Here is a 21,899-nt window from a genome sequence, read left to right on the forward strand (position 1 = left end):
CTTCGCTTGGGACCCTCCCAGACCTCGCCCTCTGTATCTGACTGTTCATCTGTAACCTTTACCATATCTTTTAATAAACTGGTAAACGTAAGTGTTTCCTTGAGTCCTCTAAGCTGTTCTGGCATTTAATCAAACCCAAGGGGGAGGAAGTCATGGGACCTACCAATTTGTAGTCAAGTCTGACAGAAGTTGTGGGTAACCTGGGGAACTACTACTGGCGATTGGCATCTGAAGTGGGATGGGAGCAATCTTGTAGGATTGAGCCCTTAACCAGTGGGATTTGACACTATCTCCAGGTAGATGGTGTTTAGAATTGAGTTAAATTGTAGGACACCCAGCTGGTGTTGCAGAATTGCTTGGTATGGGGAAAAAACTCCACACATCTGGTGTCAGAAGTGTTGAGAGTGTGGCTGTGTGAGAGAGTAAAGGAGAAACACAGGAGGACTGAGGTTTTCTTTACATCTCTCAACAAAGGAACTAAGACAAAAGTCAGACGTTCCCCAGGGTCCCCTAGTCTGCGAAGAGGCCCTTTTCACCAAGAGATAATGAGAATAGAAAGTTCTTCCCTATGTTGACCTAAGTAAAATTTGCTTCCTAATAAATTCTGCTCTTCAATCACTACTCCCCACAATATCCTTTCAAATATTTACAGCCTGCTATCACATTTCCTGCAAGTTCCTTCCCAGGCCTACCATCTCCAGTTCTCTCCATCATCTCTTTGTTCCATTTCAAGAAAAGAGCTAAAATGGACAACTTTTTCAGATGAGTTCTAAACCATGCAGAGTACATGGAGACAATCATCTCTTAATAAGGACACAGTATTTCTTGACGTAAGACATTAACTGGGCACTAGATTTTTTTAACTGCAAACTTACCCCGTTGGCCTAAATAAGTCAATCAAGATCTCCAAGGGCTTATAAAAATAAACTTATTCCAAGCTCAGTCTCTCCTATGCTCTATTTTTGAAACAGATTTTTGGAAAATAACTGACTTCTTAACTTAAATGCAGGACTTTATGTATCCGTATTATTGATTTTAAATTAGGTTTTTGAAATGACACAAGTACATGCTTTGCGCATTGTAGAACAAATTAAATACAGATAAGAAAACATTCTGCATTTACCCTTCCAGACTTTAATATACAAATAATCCATTATTCAGTGTAGAAAAATCAGGAAATACAGACAAGAAATAAACAAAACAACCAAACACAATCCCACTAGCCAAAAATAACCATTGTTAACATTTTGGTGCATATCCTTTCAGAAATATATTTATACATATACATACACATATATGTGCATATTTATATGTACTACATATATAGATAAATGTATATGTATATACATCTATATATTTATATATTTTCCCCCCTATCCCCAGCAATCAACTTTGGGTGGGGCATGGAGACCACAGGTTCTACTGGACAATACTGTACCATGAGTTGATCAGCTGGACTATAATACCTACTAGCTCAGGTATGAATACAGCTTTTCATTAATTATTCCATTAATGTTTCATAGTTTCTACTCATTCTAGGGCTCAGTACAAATATAAATGTATATATAATATTTATATATGTGCATATTATATAAATATTTATATAAAAATTCTATTTATATACCTATATTTCTGAAAGGACATGTACCTAATGTTATTGAACATTATTCATGAAAATTTTTCAGGGTCAATAAAAATGGGACTAAAAAAATAATTTTAAATGGCTGCATATTATCCCATAGGCTGTACCATAATTTCTTTAACCAATCCCCAAGCCCCTATTGTTAGAGCTAGACTCTGTTTCAAATCTTTCCCTGTTATAGAGAATGATGTTATATTAGAGATGTCTACAACCCTCTCTTAAGAACTTTGCCTGTCCACAGCCTTGAAGGGGCAGTCCTGTGACCAGGGAACACTATGTTGCTATTGGTTTTGGGTGAACATCTGCCCCCCAGTTTCCAATTCTCTTCCCCCAAGTCTGGGGTTGGTACCAGAGATCAAAACAAACTGTGAAGAGCCTCAGTCGGGTCAGGGACTGAGGCTACCTTTTGGAAGAAGCCTTTGCATGCCATGCAAAAGCAGATGACTAAGCAGAGGAGACAACTGTCAGAGACAGAAAATAATGCATTCAAGCAAAAAGAAACAAGGCGTGGTGGGGTCCAGGCAGCTGGTGTCAGGTGAACCCGGATTAGGGACAACCAAAGAAAGCTGCACCTTGGCCTCCTCTGAGCCAAAAGCTGAGCGCTGGATTGTCATTTCATTATTTATAGGAGTTCTGGATACAAATTTTTGTCAATTGTATGTTATAAATACCTGCTTCCACTCTGCGATTTACCTTTTCACTCTTCTAATGGTGTCTGTCCTTTGATGAACCAAAGTTCTTAATTTTAATGTAGTCAAAATTTATCAATCTTTTCCTTTATTAGTCTTTGTGTGTCCTGTTTAAGATGTCTTTCCCTACATTGAGATCAAGAAAATATTCTCCTTTATCATCGTCTAGGAGCTTATTGTATTTCTTTTCACATTTTGATCTACAATCCAACTAGAGTTGATTTTTTGTGTTTATGGTGTGTGAGATAAGGATCAAGGTTTTTTTTCTTTTCCTTCTTTCTCTTAGGATATTCAATTTTACCAGCAATATTTACCATTCTTGCCCCACTACTCTACAGTACAATCTTTGTTGCAAATGAAAGATTTTGTTTCTAGGCTTTTATTCTATTCCTAGGGCTTAACTGGGCTATTCTGTAAAAGCCTTAAAATAAGTCTTGATTGTAAATCAACTATATTTCAATAAAACTTTTTAAAAAAAGTCTTGATACCTGATAGACCAAATCTTCCCATCTTGTTGTTCTTACTTGAGTGTCTTTGGTATTTATGGCCTTTCACTTCTATATATGTTTTAGAACCACCTTGTCAAACTCCACCCAAAAGGCCCACCAAAACCCTCTAGGATTTTTACTGGGATTGTATTTTATCTATAAATCAAGTTGGGGAGAATTGACATCTTTACAATACTGAGTCTTCCAAACTAAGAATATGGTAGATCCTTCCATTTACTTATTCTTTAATTTCTCCCAATAATAATGTATTATAATCTTCTGCATAAAGTTTTTGCATATATTTTGTGAGATTTATTCCTAGGTATTTGAAGTTTCTTTACTCTAAATTACATATATATATATATATTTAACTTCTTTGCTAGTATACATGGATGCAATGGAATTTTGCATATTGACCTATATCCAACAGTCTGGACAAATTTATTAATTTCAATAAATTATCTATAGATTCTTTTGGATTTCCATGTACACAATCATCATCTGCAAACAACAGACTGAATAGGATTCCTTTATAATCCTCATATATTTTATTTTTCTTGCCTGACTGTTCTAGCTAGAATATCCAGTAAAATGATGAAAAGCAAGTGGTGAGAGTGGACAACCTTGTCCTATTCCTAATCTCAAAAGGAAAACTTTCAAATTTCCCCATTAAGTTTGATGCTGCTTGTAGGGATTTTGTAGATATGCTTTATCCAATTAAGAAAGTTTCCTTTTATTCCTCGTTTGCTAAGAGTTTTGAATCATAAGTAGAGGCTGAATTTTACCACTTTTTTCTGCTTCTGCTAAACTGATCATTTTTATCCTCTACTGTATTAAAATGGTGATTATACAGCTGACTTTCTAAAAAAAAATGTTAAAGCAACTTTGCATTCCTGGAAAAACCCAACTTGGTCATATATATTGCTGGATTCAGTCTGCTAATCTTTTGCTAATGACTTTTTGCATCTATGCTAATGAGGGAGATTAAACTGCAATTTTCTTTTCATCTGGGATCATTTTGATTCTGCCTAAAGAATTTAGTCACCTGTAGGTGATAAATCCTGTTTCTCATTGCCTGAAAATATCTTTATTTCACCTTCATTCTTGAAGACTATTTTCACTGAAAAAAATTCTATATTGGTAGTTATTTTCTTTCAGTATTCTAAAGATAATCCAGCTTTCACTGCTCTGTGCATAAGTCAGCTTTCAGTCTAATTACTATTCCTTTGAAGGCAAACTGTAATTTTTTTCTGGCTACTTTTAATATTTTGTCTTTGCTTTGGTTTTATAGCAGTTTTAATTTAATGTGTACCTACTGTGGATTATATACCCCTACCTGGGGTGTACAGGGCTTTGTGAATCTGTAGATTCCATTAGTTTTGGAAAATTCATAGCTATTATCTCATCAAACATTGCTTCTATCCATTCTTGCTCTCCTTACCTTCTAGGACTCCAATTATACAAATGTTAGACCTTTTTACCATATCCTCTATGTCTCATCTCTTTCCTGAATTTTCCATTGTTGTATTTTTACATATTTTCTTCTGACCTTTCTTCCCATCCACTGTTCTCTCTTCAGGTCTAATAACTTGTTGTTAAACCTATCAACAGAATTCTTCATTTTCATCTGTATTTTTCAGTTACAGAATTGCTATTTGGTTCTATTTTTACAAATTTCAATTCTCTGCCAAATTTCTCAACTTTCTCTTTTACCTCCTTGAACATAATAAATATAATTTTTAATTGAAGTATAGTTGACTTACAATATAATTATTATTATTTTTTTTAATTTTATTTATTTATTTATTTATGGCTGTGTTGGGTCTTCGTTTCTGTGCGAGGGCTTTCTCTAGTTGCGGCAAGTGGGGGCCACTCTTCATCGCCGTGCGCGGGCCTCTCACTATCGCGGCCTCTCTTGCTGCGGAGCACAGGCTCCAGACGCGCAGGCTCAGTAATTGTGGCTCACGGGCCTAGTCGCTCCGCGGCATGTGGGATCTTCCCAGACCAGGGCTCGAACTCGTGTCCCCTGCATTGGCAGGCAGATTCTCAACCACTGCGCCACCAGGGAAGCCCCACAATATAATTATTTTTAAGTCTGTATCTGGTAACTCCAAAATCTGATGCTCCTATGGATCCATTTTTACTGTCGTTTCTTTTGATTTTTGTTCATATTGTGTCTTTTCATACATTTGGTCATTTTTGATACATGCCAGAAATTGTTCTTGTAAAACTGTTTGTCAAAATAATTTGAAGACTACAGTGACCCTTCAGAAAAGATTTGCCTTTGCTTCTTCCACATACCTGGGGGCACTAGCACCCTGGGGTTAACTTAATCCAATTTCATGAACTCAGATGTTTCTGAAGCTGAGCTGTAGTCTTTGCAATGGCCTGCTTCTAACTTACCCTTACTTCTAGAACATGGCCTTTCATGGTCCTAACCCAGAGAAAAGGGGGTTAACCAGGGTTCCCCCTACTTAATTAACCCCTGTTGCTTTAGTTCAGAGACGCACTTCCACAGTCTTGCCATTCAGCCTCCCCACTTAGGAGTCCAGCATATCCTCTCAGAGGAGAAAGGAACCCTAAATTGGACTCTCATCCTTGGACCTCTATCTTTATACTTCTGCCCTCACATGGATCATAGCCTAATAATTATTCATTATCTGACTAGCTGACTAGCTTGCCAGGATCTTCAAGCAGATGTTTATATTTTGACAATTATTTCCTAATTGTCCCCAGTGGGAGAAATAATCCCAATTACCTAGTCTACCATTACTCAAAACAGAAACCTGCATTGCCTCTACCCTTTTCAGTTTTAAGATACCTTAGTGAATAAAATGGAAACAAAATAGAATTTTTACAAGTCTGCCTTCTTTCTGTCACTGGCTAACAGTATCAGCCTCTGTAAGTAGTGGATCACAATGAAGACTTCGATAAGGTTGAATTTTTAGACAGAAATGAAAATTAGCACAAGAATAAAGGAAGTCAGTAGTGGATTTAAAGAGTAACATAATAAAATAAGCTGTAAGGATATACTGTACAACATGGGGAACATAGCAGATACTTTATAATAACTATAAACGGAGTATAACATTTTAAAATTGTGAATCACTATATGGTACACCTGTAATTTATATATTATACATCAACTATACTTCAATTTAAAAAAGAATTGTATGAAAATAATCCCTAAGGGGATTTACAAACTGTATTTCATAGAAACTTCATCTGAGATAAAAAAACCCAGAAGAGGTCAGTTCCTGATGAGGAGAAAGGCAAAAAGAGATACATAGAATGGCTCCAACTTACAATATAAACACAGTGAAGAATCTCATGACATGTTTGTGTGTATTTTTTCTGAATAGGTAATATATGCACATTATTCAAAATTCAAAAAGCATAAAAGTATACAGTGAAAACTTCCTCCCATCTCAGTCCCTACCTCCAATGTTACTAGGTTTTGTATAGTCTTCCAGAGATATTTTGCATTAAAAAAGTGTGTATGTGTATATAAAAAGAATATATATATATATACTTTTTCACACAAATAATGGACATACTAGACATGCTAGCATACACGTTTTTTCTACTTAACATCTCAGAGACCTTTCCATAACTATATATAAAAAACTTCCTCATTCTTTTCCACAGCTGATTAATATTTCAATGGCTGGATATTCCATAATTTATTTAACCACTTCCCTATTGACATTTATTTCCTTTCTAATCTTTTACCATTACAAGCAATGCTATAATAACCTTGTGTCTGTGTCGTTAAATAGGTGTGTGATCTATAGGATAAACTCCTGGAAAAAAATGGATCAATGAGGACATATATTGTAATTTTGAAAGATATTGACAAATTGCCCTCCATAGCATTTGTATCAATTTCCACACCCATCAGCAATACATGAAAGTTTTTGTTTCTGCACACCCTTACCAACATAGTGAGATATTGAACTACCCAGCGTATTTACGATTTTCACTTCCCTTATTGTGAGTTAGGTTGAGCATCTTTCATGTGTGAAGAGCCACTTCTCATAGCATCTTAACAACTTAATGTATGCAGGGAAAAAAAGTGAAAAGAGATATTGCTTTTGATTTTTAAGTTTAAAGATATTCGCTAAACTGTGTAAGAACTACCGGTAAAACAACTTGTAATTGGATTCAGAGAGGCAGGAAGTAAGAAAAGGAGAAAGAAATATACGTTTATTTCTAGAAGTTTAAAGTGTGGAAGATGCAGTCCTGTTTTAAAGAGAGAGAAAACAGGGCTTCCCTGGTGGCGCAGTGGTTGAGAGTCCTCCTGCCAATGCAGGGGATGCAGGTTTGGGCCCTGGTTCGGGAGGATCCCACATGCCGCAGAGCAACTAGGCCTGAGCTTCACAGCTGCTGGGCCTGCGCTCTAGAGCCCGTGAGCCACAACTACTGAGCCCGCACGCCTAGAACCCGTGCCCCGCAACAAGAGAAGCCACCGCAATGAGAAGCCCGCGCACTGCAACAAAGAGTAGCCCACGCTCGCCCACCACAACTACAGAAAGCCCGCACGTAGCAACGAAGACCAAACGCAGCCAATAAATAAATAAATTAATTAATTTTTAAAAAAAAACAACAGAAACCCAAAAACCACTGGGGCTCTTTGGCATAGACTTCCACTCTTTTGCTCCACCTAATATAGTAACCACCAATTTTTAAATTTTAATTGAAATCGAAATAGCCACAGATAAGCAACATTTCCATCACTGCAGAAAGACTTATTGCACTGCTCTAAGTCCTACATAAGAATAATGAACAAGTTCACCTGACCTGTTTGCAGTCCTTGACATCTACATGCATTGATAGCTCTCAGGGTCATATATACCAGACCAAGTTCTGCTCACTTCAAGGTCATAACAGACTTTGCCCTTTATTTTCCCCAAAGCTCCCTAAACTTAAAAAACAAACAAACAAACAAACAAACAACGAAAGAAAGAAAAGGCCTGTTCTTAAGTGATGTAACATATGCCTCAGAGAGTTTCACTATATAAAGAGTGATCTCTCTCTCCTCTTGGGAACTGAAGGACCCAGGTGCCCCCAAATAAAAGACTATTAAAAACAATTACAGTTCATAAAACAACAAGAACACTATGACCAATGGAGAGCTTAGTTCAGAAGAACATCAACATTTTTCTTACTTTATAACCAAAACTGCAGCTGACAAACACGAAGACCCTCAAAAGGTATTCTTTGCCTAGAATACTTTTAAAAAACAAGTCATGGTTATTCTGGATAATTATAAATTCCTGCTTTGAAGGAACAAGACACATTGAAAAAAATCAAAACCCTTAATTCAATAACAACTGAATGTCCAATCTCATTTCTTATTGCTGAGAGAATGACAGAAACCTCTTTTGTTGTTATTGTTGTTTTTGGCCGCGTGGCATGTGCAATCTTAGTTCCCCAACCAGGGATCGAACCTGCTCCCCTGGCAGTAGAAGCATGGAGTCTTCAACCACTGGACCACCAAGGAAGTCCCCCGAAACCTCTTTTGATTTCATTCTTAGGCCTCTATTGCTTACTCATTGGATCATTTTCCAGAGGAAGGTGGCAGAAAGATCCAATCAAACAAACTGCTAGTTCCAAGCAGTGTTTTGAGTTTACTCCCAAGCCTATACAACTCTGAGTTAAGCCAAATGCATGCTTTGCACACCACTTTGGAAACCCAGCTGAACTCTAACTCAAGGTTTCTCAACAGCTGCACTACTGACATCTGGGCCAGATAATTCTTCATTGTGGGGGCAGTTCTGTGCACTGGAGGATGTTTAGCAGGTTCGCTGGCTTCTACCCACAAGATGTCAGTAACAGTGCTCCCCCTCCTCCCCAAGCCAAGTTGTGACAATCAAAATGTCCCCTGGGAGAGGCAAAATCGCTGCTGGTTGAGAACCACTGCTTTAACCTAAAGAGCATTCTTGATATCTCAACCCTAATTCCTCATATTCATTTGATGCTCCTTCAAGTCTGTGTTGAGACTTTGTCTCACAATCCAGCAAATATTTACAGAACCATCAAGGACTCTAGGAGAGAAACAGACAGGATAGATTCTGTCCCTACCCTTAAGCTGGTTTCTTGGGGGTACGTACATAAAGAATTGTAATAGGGACTTCCCTGGTGGTCCAGTGGTTAGGACTCTGTGCTTCCACTGCAGGGGACGAGGGTTCAATCCTTGGTCAGGGAACTAAGATCCCACATGCCGCACAGCGTGGCAAGAATTGCAATAAAAGACACCCAATTATATAAAGTTTTGAATTGTCGATTTTTCTTCCTGGGTACTCTCATCTTACCAAACTAAAAACCCCTAGACAACAAAGACCATAACCTGCCCTAGAATACCAATACTTGATTAATGGCCAATAAAAATAAAAAATAAACTGTTCTGAACTTCATCATAACAAGGTGACAATTTCAGACAGACAGTAAAAACTCCACACCTAACTTGGGCAAATAAGTTAACTTCTCTCAGCTGTAGTTTGTTCTTCTGTAAAATGGGGAGGAAATGACTGTTGACAGGATTAAGTCAGATAATACAAGGAAATCTTTTTCCACATTCTGGCACAGAGTAAGCATTCAATTAATGTAAGCTATCATTACTATTATTTTATTAGCTATTTTATTAGCAACAAATCTTACCTCAAGGGGAAGAGCTTGCTCTGGGCTACAGTAACAAACCCCTACATGACATAAAAGAAATCAACACTCACCCTGCTTTCTGAGGGCAAGAGGAAGAAAGTAATCATAAGTATTTCCATCAACATCCTGGGAGGAAAATGTGAATGCAGGAACCAATTACAAGGTTTGGGGGTGGGGGGAGACACACTCAGAGACAAACCCACTATCCTCCAATACATTCCTGGACTATTCTTAGGACCTTTCTGTTTAAAATGCTTGGGTATATTTGCCACAAGGATCGAAAGAGGAAGTAAAAAAAAAAAAAAAAATCCTTAATTTATAAATATTAAGACATGCAAGGGACAGATGTTTATAAGACTTTCTAAGTGTTCATTTGCTTAATCGTTCAGAAAGTATGCTTAAAATTTCTATTGCTATAATGTTAAATACATGCCAGAAATTCTGAATTTACTACAAAACATAAGAGTTCATAAGAAGGAAAAAAGACAACAATTGTTAGATATTTTAAAGTAAGAGAATATAAAGTCACATGAAAAAGCTGGGTGATTCAAAGCTGTGTGTGTGTGTGTTTGACCCAAGCAGCATTAGGAAATGGGAGATATTTAGGATAGAAGTAAAAGACGGGGAAAGTCACCATACCCGAAGATACACATCCAGGAACACCTCCTCTGACAGCACGTGGAGTTTCGGTGAGCAAAAACAGACCTTATTCTCACAATGGATAACACCAGTTTAGTGTGTACCGTGGCTTAGGCACCAAGTGCCTCATACATAGTGGTCCATGCAATCCTATACTGCCCACATTTTATAGATGAGGAAACAAACACAGATTAGTGACTTGCCCAAGTAAATTAAAGAGTCACACTCCAACCCAGGCATCATGGCACCACCTCTACCGCTATACTTCATGGTGTCTATTTTAATTTCAGAACTGGAAATTTAATTTTTACTTGCTACTTAGTGAGACCAGTACTCTCCCCCTACCTACCCTTCCGTATTTCAAATGAGCATCTTTTTAGTTGCTTCCTGTGTGGTGATCATAAGGAGGCATGGAAGGTAAAAGTGTAATCGCTGGACACTTTCGCCTTCGGACACTGACAATGAAGTAATCCACACGGAGGAACTAGCGTGGGTAGAAGTAAGACAGTCTCCGGAACAAGAGGAGGGTCCCGGAGAATGAGGGAGGTCGCCAAAGTTCCGATTTCGGCCCCGATTTCCTGCCTTGGCTCTGGCCGCTATGTTCATTCAAAAGACCCCAGAGCCCACTTATTTCCAACTGCGCTTTTCATCTCGCCCACTCTGAGAGGCGGAGAGGATGGATGCGAGGCGAGGCGCGGGGGCCTATATGCAGGGAGGCTAGAGCAAACGGGATTCTGGACAGATGAAGGCGAGGCTGCCTATTCGGATGGGGGCAGAGAGGCGCGTGGAAAGGCTGGGACCTGGGACAGAGGTGAGGATTGGGGTGGGGAGCCAGAAGCAGGGGCAGCGAGGCCGGTGGGGTCGGGGTCGGCAGCCAAGGAGAGATGGGCAGGCGTGCTGAAGCTTAAGAGGCGCCAGGGTCAGAGATGCCCTGTCACTACCATCCGGGCTGTTCTGAGAAAGGAAGCGGGGCAGGAACCAAGGCATTTCGAAACAGGAGTAGAAAATAATCTCGAGTGAAGACCAGGCCCGAAGGATGGCAGCGGCGGGGGCGGGAGTCGCGGCCCGGGGGAGCGGGGCCCGGGCAGGAGCCAAGGCAGGGGCTCCGGGGCTCCGCGCGCGAAGGGGCTGCCCAGGCCGGTCCGCTCCTCCGGGCAGCACGGGGCAGAGCGCGGCCGAGCCTCGCACCGAGGTGCGGGGCCCCGAGGCCGGCGGCACCCACCCGCCGGAGCCCGGCCTTGCGTACCTGAGGCGGCCGCCTGGCTCCCCTCCACTCCCGGGCCGTCCGCGACGCCGCGCGCCGGCCCTCGGCGGGCTGCGGGGCTCCAGACGCCCGGCCCCTCAGCCGCCCGCCGGTCCGACATCTGCAGCCCGCGTCCGCAGCGCCTCCGCAGCCTGCCGCAAGTGGCTCCGGAAAGAGCCGAAGGCCCAGCGAGCCGGGAAGAGCCGAGCGGAGCCCGCGGGCCGGAAGAGGCAGCGCGTCGGCCCCCGAGCGGTCGCGAGAGCTCTGGCTAGCGGAGGCCTGCGACGCGGGGTCGGGGAGGGTTACTGCGTGCTTATGGTCGCAGGTTTTTAAAGTCAGTGCTTGAAAGAACAAACGAAACCTGGGGAAGATTCCGTGAGACCCGGCCGGAAGTCGTGGTATCCATAGACACGCTATCGGAAATTGGGGTTGCTAGGAGGCCTGGGCGCGTCGGCTAGTCTGCGTCACGGCTGAAGTCCCAGAAGATTACGATTACGGCCCCGGTGAAGATGAAGACCTGCAGCCTGAGAGACCAAAACTTCAGTCTCTTAAGGTGACTGAAGATGTCGAACCAGGCAGCATGACAGAGGCAGTCCCGGAGCTGCCTGTAGAGACTGACCAAGAGCCACAACCAGAGACGGAAGAAGAGGGCTTCAAAGGGGAGACACCGGCGAGTGCTAAGAATATACACCTACGCCTGAAACCCACCTGGACGTCCGAGGAAGAGGCTCCCCACAAGTCCAAGACAGACCTTTCTAGCGATATTGAGCTAGGGATTCCCAAAAAGGTAAATTCGGAGACATCCAGGCAGATAGAAGTAGAGCTTTTCAAGGATTTGGAGGTCCCTGTGGACGAAAAGCGTGGGGAGCCAGAGGAGGAAGCCAAACCAGATGTCGCAGAGGATATACTCATAGAGGCAGCTAAGGAAACAGATCTAGAGCTACGAAAGGAAACTGAGTCTGAGGTTCCAGCGGCCACAATCAGTGAGACAAGATTAGAGTTACTAGAGGGGACCAAACCAGAGGTTTGGGAGGAGTCACTTAGAGAGCAATATGGAAAGACGGGTCTGGAACCTACAGAGCAGACCAAACCGGAATTTCCAAGTGAGAAACCAAGAAAATCAATTGAAGAGGCAGATCTGCAGCCACCAAAGATGACCACACCAGAGATTCCAGAGGAGACACAAAGTAAGTCACCTGAGGAGAAAAGGACAGAGCCACCTGGGCAGGCCAAACCAGAGTTTCCAGAAGAGGAACCAAGTATGTCTACTGAGGAAACACAAAGAAAGTCAACTGAAGAGAAAATTCCAGAGCCACTAGAAGAGATCAAATCAGAGTTTTCTGAGGAAAAATCAAGAAAACCAATTGAGGAGACAGTTCTAGAGCCATCAGGAAAAACCAAACCAGAAGTTCAAGAGGAGACACAAAGAAAGTCAACTGCAGAGAAAGTTCTAGAGCCACCAGAGGACACCAAACCCCCAGATCAAAAAGATAAGCAGAAAAAATCAACTGAGGAGACGGGTCTAGCACCATCACAGAAGTCCAGATCAGAAGAGACACTAAGAGAGTCAACTGAGGAGAAAATTCCAGAGGCACCAGAACAGACTAAACCAGAGTTTCCAAAGAAAGAACCGAGAAAGTCAACTGAAGAAACAGGTCAGGTGCCACCACAGAAGATCATACCAGAGGTGCAAGAGAAGACACAAACAGAGCCAACTAAGAAGATAGATTCAGAGTTACCATATAAAGCCAAACGGCTACTTAGAAGAGAGACACGTGTAGAATTTGCCAAGGAAGATAGGCCAGAACCAATCAGACTTAAGCATTCTGTAGACAGGGATGAGCCAGAGTACTCTGGCTATCAAACAAGAAATTTATTAGTAAAAGAAACTAAAGATGTTTCAAAAGACTCTATGTTAGAGACTCTTCCAATAAGTGAAGTAGACTCAGTGAATACAGATTATGAGTTTTCTAAAGAACTCCAAAATCTGTTTCACCCTTCTGATACCAATTATGAATTCTACTCATATTTCTCTGAGTCTCAGAGGAATTTAAAAGAGTCCTCTAATGAAAAGAAAGATCTGTCCCAAGAGTCAATGACACTGGTACGTAAAGATAAAGAAACCCAGCCAAAAAAAAGTACTGACCTACAATTTGAGTATCTTGAATGGAGCCCAGAGAAAGTTGCAGAGTGGATTTGCCAGCTAGGCTTCCCTCAATACAGGGTATACAAAAATAACATTTTTTGAAATCGTATACTCTCATTCCTCTACCTCTTATTCCTCTTATCCTTACCTGAGCTTTTGCATCTTCACTAGAAGGAGTGTAGAAGAGGCATGGACTATGGTAGAGGTAACTTGGATTTTAATTTTGGCCGTTCCACTGATACACACATATTTGTATATTGGGAGAGGAAGGAAAGGTCACATTTGTTTGTTTTTCCTATTCATCACAGTGATTATACTTCTCTGCAATCCTTGAATAAAGACTAAGAAATTTATGTAGGTTTCTTTTCATAGAAATCTGTATTTCTAAAAAGACTTCATCCAAGGTAGACTTTTTGGTACTTTGTTAGGTTTAGTAGCAACTCCCTTAACTTGAACTTGTACTATTAATCTTAGTGTCTGCCCCAAATGTGTTATATGTATCATGATCACCTAACAGTACTAATTTATATAGCCAATTAACCAAGGATAATTTTCTTTTTAAAATAGGGAGAATCCTATTATTTCACTGCCAACTATGTTCCAAAAACAAAACAAGATCTGAAATCTTTGGTACCACTGTACTTAAAAATGTAGTTGAGGCAAGAAAGAAGCACTGGTTGTATCGTGCCAAAAAAAAAAAAAAATTAAGCAGCAGTATGAAATTTAATCAAGAGTTTAGATGGAAAATATGTGGGATTATTAAATTAAAATTTTTTCTCAGTACAAAGCTAGAGACAAACATGATTTATTTATTCCTCCTCCCCTCCCTCCCTCTTTCCTTCCTTCCCACCTCCTTTTCTCTTTCTTGCTTTTTTTCTTCTGGTATTTGCTGTACATCTTTTGAGTGATGTTCTCATTGTACTGACAGGAGTGTTTTACCACAAACTTCATCAGTGGCCGAAAACTCATCCACGTAAACTGCTCAAACCTCCCTCAGATGGGTATAACAGATTTCGAGGACATGAAGGTGAGTTGTGTATAGTTTCCCACTAGAGCACTGAAACAGTGCTACCATCTATCTCAAACCATCCTCCTTTTATTCCAACCTGGCCTCCAATTTCTCCCAACGGTGTTATCATACTCCTAGTTTCCCAGGCTCAGAGTGGTTGCTTCCTCTCTTTCCTTTGATCCCCACAAAGATCCCAGGAACTATCAGTTCCTCCTATAGCATCTGGTTTTCTCCATTCCCACTTGTTCAGACCTTTATCAGACCTTTACTAGAATGTACTTAGAATGTTCCGGTAGCCTGCTTTTAGCCTCTGTCTCTAGGCCCTTTGGATTCATGGACCCTGCTTTTAGACTCTCACCTTCCAACTATTTATACAGCGTACTACTCAAAGCTTCTTTGGATCCCCTCTACTTACAAGGTAGTCTCAACTCCTCAGCTTAGGATTCAGGGCCCTCCACAAGTTTTCTGCCACCACCGTTCTCTCGCCTGGTACTCTTCTATGTGAATCTTCTGCCTCAGCCTCACAGGTCCAGCTCACACCCTCACAAACCTGTCTTGTGCATTCCTCCCTCTACATCTTTGCTCAGTTCCCCCCCTCCCCGGCAAGACTAATATGAATCTTAACCATCCCTCAGGACCCAACTCAATTCTCATCTCCCCATGAAGTCTTTCCTGATCTTCCCAGCCCACAGTAACCTCTCGTCCAAAGCTCTCATACATTTTATGTCTCTAACACCTACAGAAATGACTCACCTTTCCCTTTGTTCTTCCTACAAAATACTAAGATGACCAGAGAAGGTATAGGTGAGACTGGTGAGGGGTGCAGGAAGAAAGAAACACTAATTTTTTTTCTTTTCTTTTTTCATGGAAAGACATTTTAAGTATAGCAGTGTGTACATGTCAATCCCAAACTCCCAATCTACCCCTTCCCTCCTCGCTGGTAACCATAAGTTCGTTCTCTAAGTCTGTGAGTCTGTTTCTGTTTTGTAAATAAGTTCATTGTATCGTTTTTTTTAGATTCCACATATAAGCAATATCATATGATATTTGTCTTTCTCTGTCTGATTTACTTCACTTAGTATGATAATCTCCAGTTCCATCCATGTTGCTCCAAATGGCATTATTTCATTCTTTTTAATGGCTGAGTAATATTCTATTATATGTACCACATCTTCTTTATCTGTTCATCTGTTGATGGACGTTTAGGTTGTCTCCATGTCTTGGCTATTGTAAACAGTGCTGCAATGAACACTGGGGTGCATGTATCCTTTTGAACCATGTTTTTCTCTGGATATATGCCCGAATGGGATTGCTGAATCATATAGTAGCTCTACTTTTAGTTTTTTAAGGAACCACCACACTGTTGTCCATAGTGGCTGTAACAATTTACATTCCCACCAACAGTGTAGGAGGGTTCCCTTTTCTCCACACCCTTGCCAGCATTTATTGTTTGCAGATTTTTTGAAGATGGCCATTCTGGCGGGTGTGGGGTGATACCTCATTGTAGTTTTGATTTGCATTTCTCTAATGATTAGTGATGTTGAGCATCCTTTCATGTGTTTGTTGGCAATCTGTATATCTTCTTTGGAGAAATGTCTCTTTAGGTCTTCTGCCCATTTTTTGATTGAGTTGTTTGTTTTTTTTTTTAGAAAGATATTCGCCATGTATTTCTTCTTTAGGTCTTTTTTTTTTTTAATTTATTTTTATATTTATTTTTGGCTGTGTTGGGTCTTTGTTTCTGTGCGAGGGCTTTCTCTAGTTGCGGCAAGCGGGGGCCACTCTTCATCGCAGTGCGCAGGCCTCTCACTATTGCGGCCTCTCGTTGCAGAGCACAGTCTCCAGACACGCAGGCTCAGTAGTTGTGGCTCACGGGCCCAGTTGCTCCGTGGCATGTGGGATCTTCCCAGACCAGGGCTCAAACCCGTGTCCCCTGCATTGGCAGGCAGATTCTCAACCACTGCGCCACCAGGGAAGCCCCGAGTTGTTTGTTTTTTTGATGTTGAGCTACATGAGCTGTTTGTAAATTTTGGAGACTAATCCTTTGTCAGTCTCATTGTTTGCAACTATTTTCTCTCATTCTGTGGGTTGTCTTTTCGTTTTGTTTATGGTTTCTTTTGAGTTTAATTAGGTCCCATTTGTTTTTTATTACTCTGGGATACGGATCGAAAAAGATATTGTTGCTATTTATGTCAAAGCGTGTTCTGCCTATGTTTTCCTCTGTTTTATAATAACCAGTCTTACATTTAGGTCTTTAATCCATTTTGACTTTATATTTGTGTATGGTGTTAAGGAATGTTCTGATTTCACTTTTTTACGTGTAGCTGTCTAGTTTTCCAGCACCGTTTATTGAAGAGACTATCTTTCCTCCATTTTATATTCTTGCCTCCTTTGTCGTAGATTAATTGGCCATAGGTGCATGGGTTTATTTCTGGGCTTTCTATCCTGTTCCATTGATCTATATTTCTGCTTTTGTTCCAGTACCATACTGTTTTGATGACTTAGTTTTGTAGTATAGTCTGAAGTCAGGGAGCCTGATTCCTCCAGCTCCGTTTTTCTTTCTCAAGATTGCTTTGCCTATTCGGGGTCTTTTGTGTCTCCATACAAATTTTAAGATTTTTTGTTCTAGTTCTGTGAAAGAGAAACACTGATTCTTCTCACCTGGCCAAGGGAGCACTGGAAACCACTATCCTGTCTTTCCCATTTATAGTGATGCACTAGCTTGGTAAAAAGGGGAGAGAAAGTCAATCTTATTTATTCTAGGGACAAGCTAGACAAGATAGCACTTACTTCAGCTTTCTGTCTTAGAAAATAATTCACAAAATATTTTAAACTATTCACTCCATCAAGTGAACAAAAGAACTCTGTGATAAATATTTGGAGAAGAATATAGATGAATTGCTTATTCCTTTCGTATGCATGATTTTATGTTACAAAGTAGAGCCTTATAAGCTTAATAATATCTCCGGAATTTTATTACACCTGCCTTATTGCAAGCTATTTAAATAGCACAATTCATAACAACATGTCAGCAATCGTCACTAAACAAAAGTATTTTTCTTTTTTTTAAATTTTCAAATAATTTTAGCTTTACAGAACAGTTGCAAAGATAGTACAGAGAGTTCCCATATACTCTTTTTTTTAAAAAATATTTATTTATTTTTTGGCTGCGTCGGTCTCAGTTGCAGCACGTGGGATCTTTCATTGTGGCACACGGGCTCTGTAGTTGCAGCACTTGGGCTCTCTAGTTGTGGCGCATGGGCTTAGTTGCCCTGCGGCATGTGGGATCTTAGTTCACTGACCAGGGATCGAACTGGCGTCCCCTGCATTGCAGGACCGATTCTTAACCACTGGACCACCAGGGAAGTCCCCCATATACTCTTAACCCAGCTTACCCTAATGTTAACATCTTATGTAACCATTTATCAAACCATTTATATATTTATCAAAACTAAGAAATTAACACCAGTACAGTACTATTAAACAAACTACAGACTTTATTCAGATTTCTGCAATTTTTCCACTGATGTCCTTTTTTCGTTCCAGGATCCAGTTGGGGATACTGTCTTGTATTTAGCTGTCATGTTTCCTTGGTCTCCTCCAATATATGACAATTTCTTGATCTTTATCTTTCATGACCTTGATACTTTGAAGAGTAGTGATCAGGTATTTTGTAGATTTCCCTCAGTTTGAGTTTGTCTCATGTTTCCCATGAGATTATGCTTTGGGGGGAGACTCTCACAGAGATGATGAGCCCTTCTCATCTAATCATATCAGGGAGTACATGGTATCAATGTGATTTATTACTGGAGATGTTAACTTTGATCAGTTGGTCAAGGTGGTGCCTGCAGGTTTCTTCACTACAAAGTTACTGTGTTTCCCTTTTCATATTCTATTCATTAGAAGTGAGTTACTGAGTCCAGCCCATACTCAAAGAGAGGGGAATTAATCTCCACCTCCTGGAGGGAAGAGTATCAGAGTTTATGGACATAGAGTAAATACCACAGTAATAGATATACTGGGGGAGGTAGTTTGAGGCTATGCAAATTACCTGTTTCTTCTTAAAGTTTTGCCCACTAATTTTTAGCATTCATCAGTGTATCTTGCCTGCATCAGTTATTACTATGTTGTTCTAATGATGATTTTCTATTTCCTCATTCCTTCCGTGTTTAATTGGAACTCTGCTTAAGGAACTCTTCTGTTTAATTGTCCCTTCTTCCCTATTTGGGAACTCTTTCAGTTTGTCTCCTGTGTCCTTTTGACATGTTTCTGCTATTTTATTTTATTTTTTAGCATTTTCTGGCACTACACTTTACTTCACTCATTTTCTATTTTCCTTGCTACAGCACTAGAAGCAGGCATGTCTCCAAGGAGCCCTGGTTGCTTTTATTAGAGAATGGTATTTAGAAACCAAGATGTGGTCACTAGTTGTGCTTGTTGCTACTGAGGTGTTACTGCTTCTAGGCACTCTCAGCAGAAGCATGTAGGAAATATATGTATGTATACTAACCCATGTATACACAAATATTTATCTTATTTCTGTAAGCATGTGTTCGTACTGATATCCCTGACTCTAGTCCATCACCACAGGGTTCATACTAGCTTTCATCCTTCCTACTCCCTACCCCACTTTGCTTCTTTATAACTTCTTTCTCTGACAGTGAGAAGCCTGGCTCTGCTTATTTATAAATATGTATCCCTATGAGAAACAAATTTACCAAAAGAGTACAGTATTTGTGTATGGTTCTTTTTGTCATTAGCCTTACGCTAACTAGACAAAGCACTGTTTTTCAAAGTTAAAGTTATTTAGGTCAGCTCCTTTCTTCCCAGCCCCCTTCAGTGAGATTATGTCTTAATTTGTAATAAAGTTAGATTCATCTGCCCAGAGTTTATATTCCATCATGGGTTCCCACAACATCCTGGCTTTTAAAAATTTTACCTGCAGTAAAGTCACTCTTTTTAGTATACAGTTCTGTGGGTTTTGACAAATGCACAGGGTCATGTATCCACCACCACAGAACTGTATAGAACGATTCTATCACCCTGAAACTTCCCGTGTCCCCACTGTAGTCAGCCTATCCCTCCACCTAACCCCTGGCAACCATTAATCTGTTTTTTGTCCCTATAGTTTTACCTTTTCCAGAATGTCACACGAATGAAATCAAATAATATGTAGGCCTTGAGTCTTGCTTCTTTCCCTCAGCAAAATGCATTTAAGATTAATCCACACTGTTATATGAATCAACAAGCAGATCTTAAGGACATTATACATCTGCTTTAACAATGGTATTTTACCTATCTAAAATGTACTCCTAATGGGCAGTTTTGCATCAGGTTAAGAATTGTCTGTGGTGTGAATTTTCCAGCCTTGTAACTATGGCCAGTAGTTTTAAACAAACAAAAATCCATTCCACGTACTCCTTTGACTGTGTTCTAGCAGCAATTTCACGGACTACATTCTCACCCAGAGGCAGAATATGAATTCAAATAGCAGTGTTATAACAGACCTGCAATTAAAACTAGACTTTGAAAATGCAATGACAGTTTAGGATATCAAGTGGCATGGTACTCAATGAATACAAAGTATGTTTTAGAGACACTGAAATTGTGGCAAAAGATATTTTAAAAGAATATACAAGTATAGGCACTAATAAAATAACTGGAACTTTAATGTCTGCTTTTTAGTGTTTGAGATTTCTTTCCAGGCAAATAAATTGAATAACCGAGTAATGATTTTTTTCTTAGTTGAATATTAACTGAGCCCCTTATAAAGTTATTTATTAACCTTCCTAGAGAAAGTCATGGCTCCTAATCTGAACATATTATCTGCTCATATCGTTGGTCAAATTGCTCAGCCAAAAAAAAGAAATGAACCCATCCATGGCTATCTGATGCAAGGGCCTAGAAACATCTTTAAGTGGTACTTTTAAAAAGATAAATCATGTGATGTTTCTCTTAAGAACTGTGTTTTGATAATGCCAGAGTAGGAAGCCTTTCAATGTGTTATTTCATTATTATTTCCCCATAGAATTAGCTTAAGGGTTAGCATTCAAGAGGTCTAGGAAGCTAAGTAAAACTTACTTGATTTAGTTGTATTTTCAGGTTAATCCCATTAAAAAATTATCCTTGCATTACAGATAATTTCTCAGCATACCCGGGAGCTACTGGGAATTGAAGAGCCATTATTCACACGCTCCATCAGCCTTCCCTACAGGGACAATATCGGTTTATTTTTAGAGCAAAAATGTCATAGTGGAGCTAAATCTGATTCCTTGACCTTGTCTGAATTTGTGCAAGCAGTGGGATTACAGGATTATGCTCCAGAAATAACCACCCCTGAAGAGGATGCAGCATTATATTCCATTGAACCATAGGGCAAGCCGTTTCACTTAGCTTGAAAATCAAATTGAATTATGTGGGGGAAGAAGTGTGGTATTTCTGCATTTTCTTTTTCTCTTCATTCAGGATCAGAGTTAGAACTGCTGGCTCCATTCCTAGTTCTGCCACTGACTCACAGCACCTTCCCTTTATTTGTGTGTCAGTTTAGTTCCTTGTTAAAACAAAGATAGCAATATTTCTCTTTCTGGGTAATTGTAAGAATTCCTGATAAAGTCTAGTGCTTCATCTGGTAGTAGGAGCATGTTGGAGAAACAGACTAAAAGTAAAATCACCTGCCAACCCAGATAATCCTCTTCATAAGTGCAGACAAGGAAACAGTTTTATTATTGAATCAGCATAAAATCAGACTGTGATGCACATTACAGGCAGGCCACTAAAGAGATTGCCAAGATAAGGAAATCTCACCCTTCTATATAGCCAGGCAGATATAATCCATTATTTACATGTTAACTGTCTGTATCCAAAGGAAAAATAAAAGTTCTCATATCTTTGTGACAAACAGAAAGTTACTACCTGGAGCCAAGCACTTAGGCTAAACCCCCAGAGTCAGGGAGACAAAGTGCCATTCTTCTAAATGCTCACATTTCAAAGAGGTGGCTCCAAGGGCCCCCTCCCACAAAAGACAGTCCTGGGATGTAAAACTGGCAGAAGGTTTATTCACCTTTTTAGAAGATTAGCATACGTCTTGAAAACAGAGAAAAAGGATTTATATTACAAGTTTTTAAAAGGAAATGTGTTATGAAAAAGGAGGGGGGAAGTTCTCATTCCTTTTTGGCATCAGAGAACAAAATTTTAAAAATATTTTTTTAGATTTGTATTTACCTGTTAAAACAACATGGCTTATAGAAGTATATCATTGACCATGGACTAGGGTCTGGGGTTTGTTTACAAGGCGTTTTATGTGGTAACTCCAGACTTTTATAAAATGAAATTCAGACCAGAGTCTACCTGTGACTGGACTGTTCAAAAGAAATTAAAAATACTTCT

General features: G+C 40.0%; 2 protein-coding genes across 3 annotated transcripts in view; one reads left to right on the plus strand and one right to left on the minus strand.

Moving 5' to 3' along the window:
* Positions 1-11,735, minus strand: part of TMED8 (transmembrane p24 trafficking protein family member 8) — a 30,722-nt gene extending 18,987 nt beyond the window's left edge. For both annotated transcript variants that reach the window (XR_009699445.1, XM_061181137.1), the window contains exon 1: positions 11,365-11,735. Coding sequence is in view for 1 of the 2 variants with exons in the window: in XM_061181137.1 (XP_061037120.1) it covers positions 11,365-11,482 (118 nt within the window). In the remaining variant the exon portion in view is untranslated. The remainder of the gene's footprint in view (positions 1-11,364) is intronic.
* Positions 11,677-21,062, plus strand: SAMD15 (sterile alpha motif domain containing 15). The gene is made up of 4 exons (XM_061181496.1): positions 11,677-11,682; positions 11,798-13,585; positions 14,436-14,534; positions 20,651-21,062. Exons 1-4 carry the CDS (start codon positions 11,677-11,679, stop codon positions 20,885-20,887), a joined length of 2,130 nt encoding a protein of 709 aa, XP_061037479.1. The 3' UTR covers positions 20,888-21,062.
* The last annotated feature ends 837 nt before the right edge of the window (positions 21,063-21,899 follow it).

The sequence above is a fragment of the Eubalaena glacialis genome, chromosome 2, assembly GCF_028564815.1.
Source record: "Eubalaena glacialis isolate mEubGla1 chromosome 2, mEubGla1.1.hap2.+ XY, whole genome shotgun sequence".
Taxonomy (NCBI): Eukaryota; Metazoa; Chordata; class Mammalia; order Artiodactyla; family Balaenidae; genus Eubalaena; species Eubalaena glacialis.

Excerpts from the sequence above, each read along its gene's own strand:
- SAMD15 (XM_061181496.1), top strand. Across the intron at positions 13,586-14,435 it reads TAGGCTTCCCTCAATACAGG|GAGTGTTTTACCACAAACTT; the intron begins GTATACAAAAAT and ends TTGTACTGACAG. Across the intron at positions 14,535-20,650 it reads CAGATTTCGAGGACATGAAG|ATAATTTCTCAGCATACCCG; the intron begins GTGAGTTGTGTA and ends CTTGCATTACAG.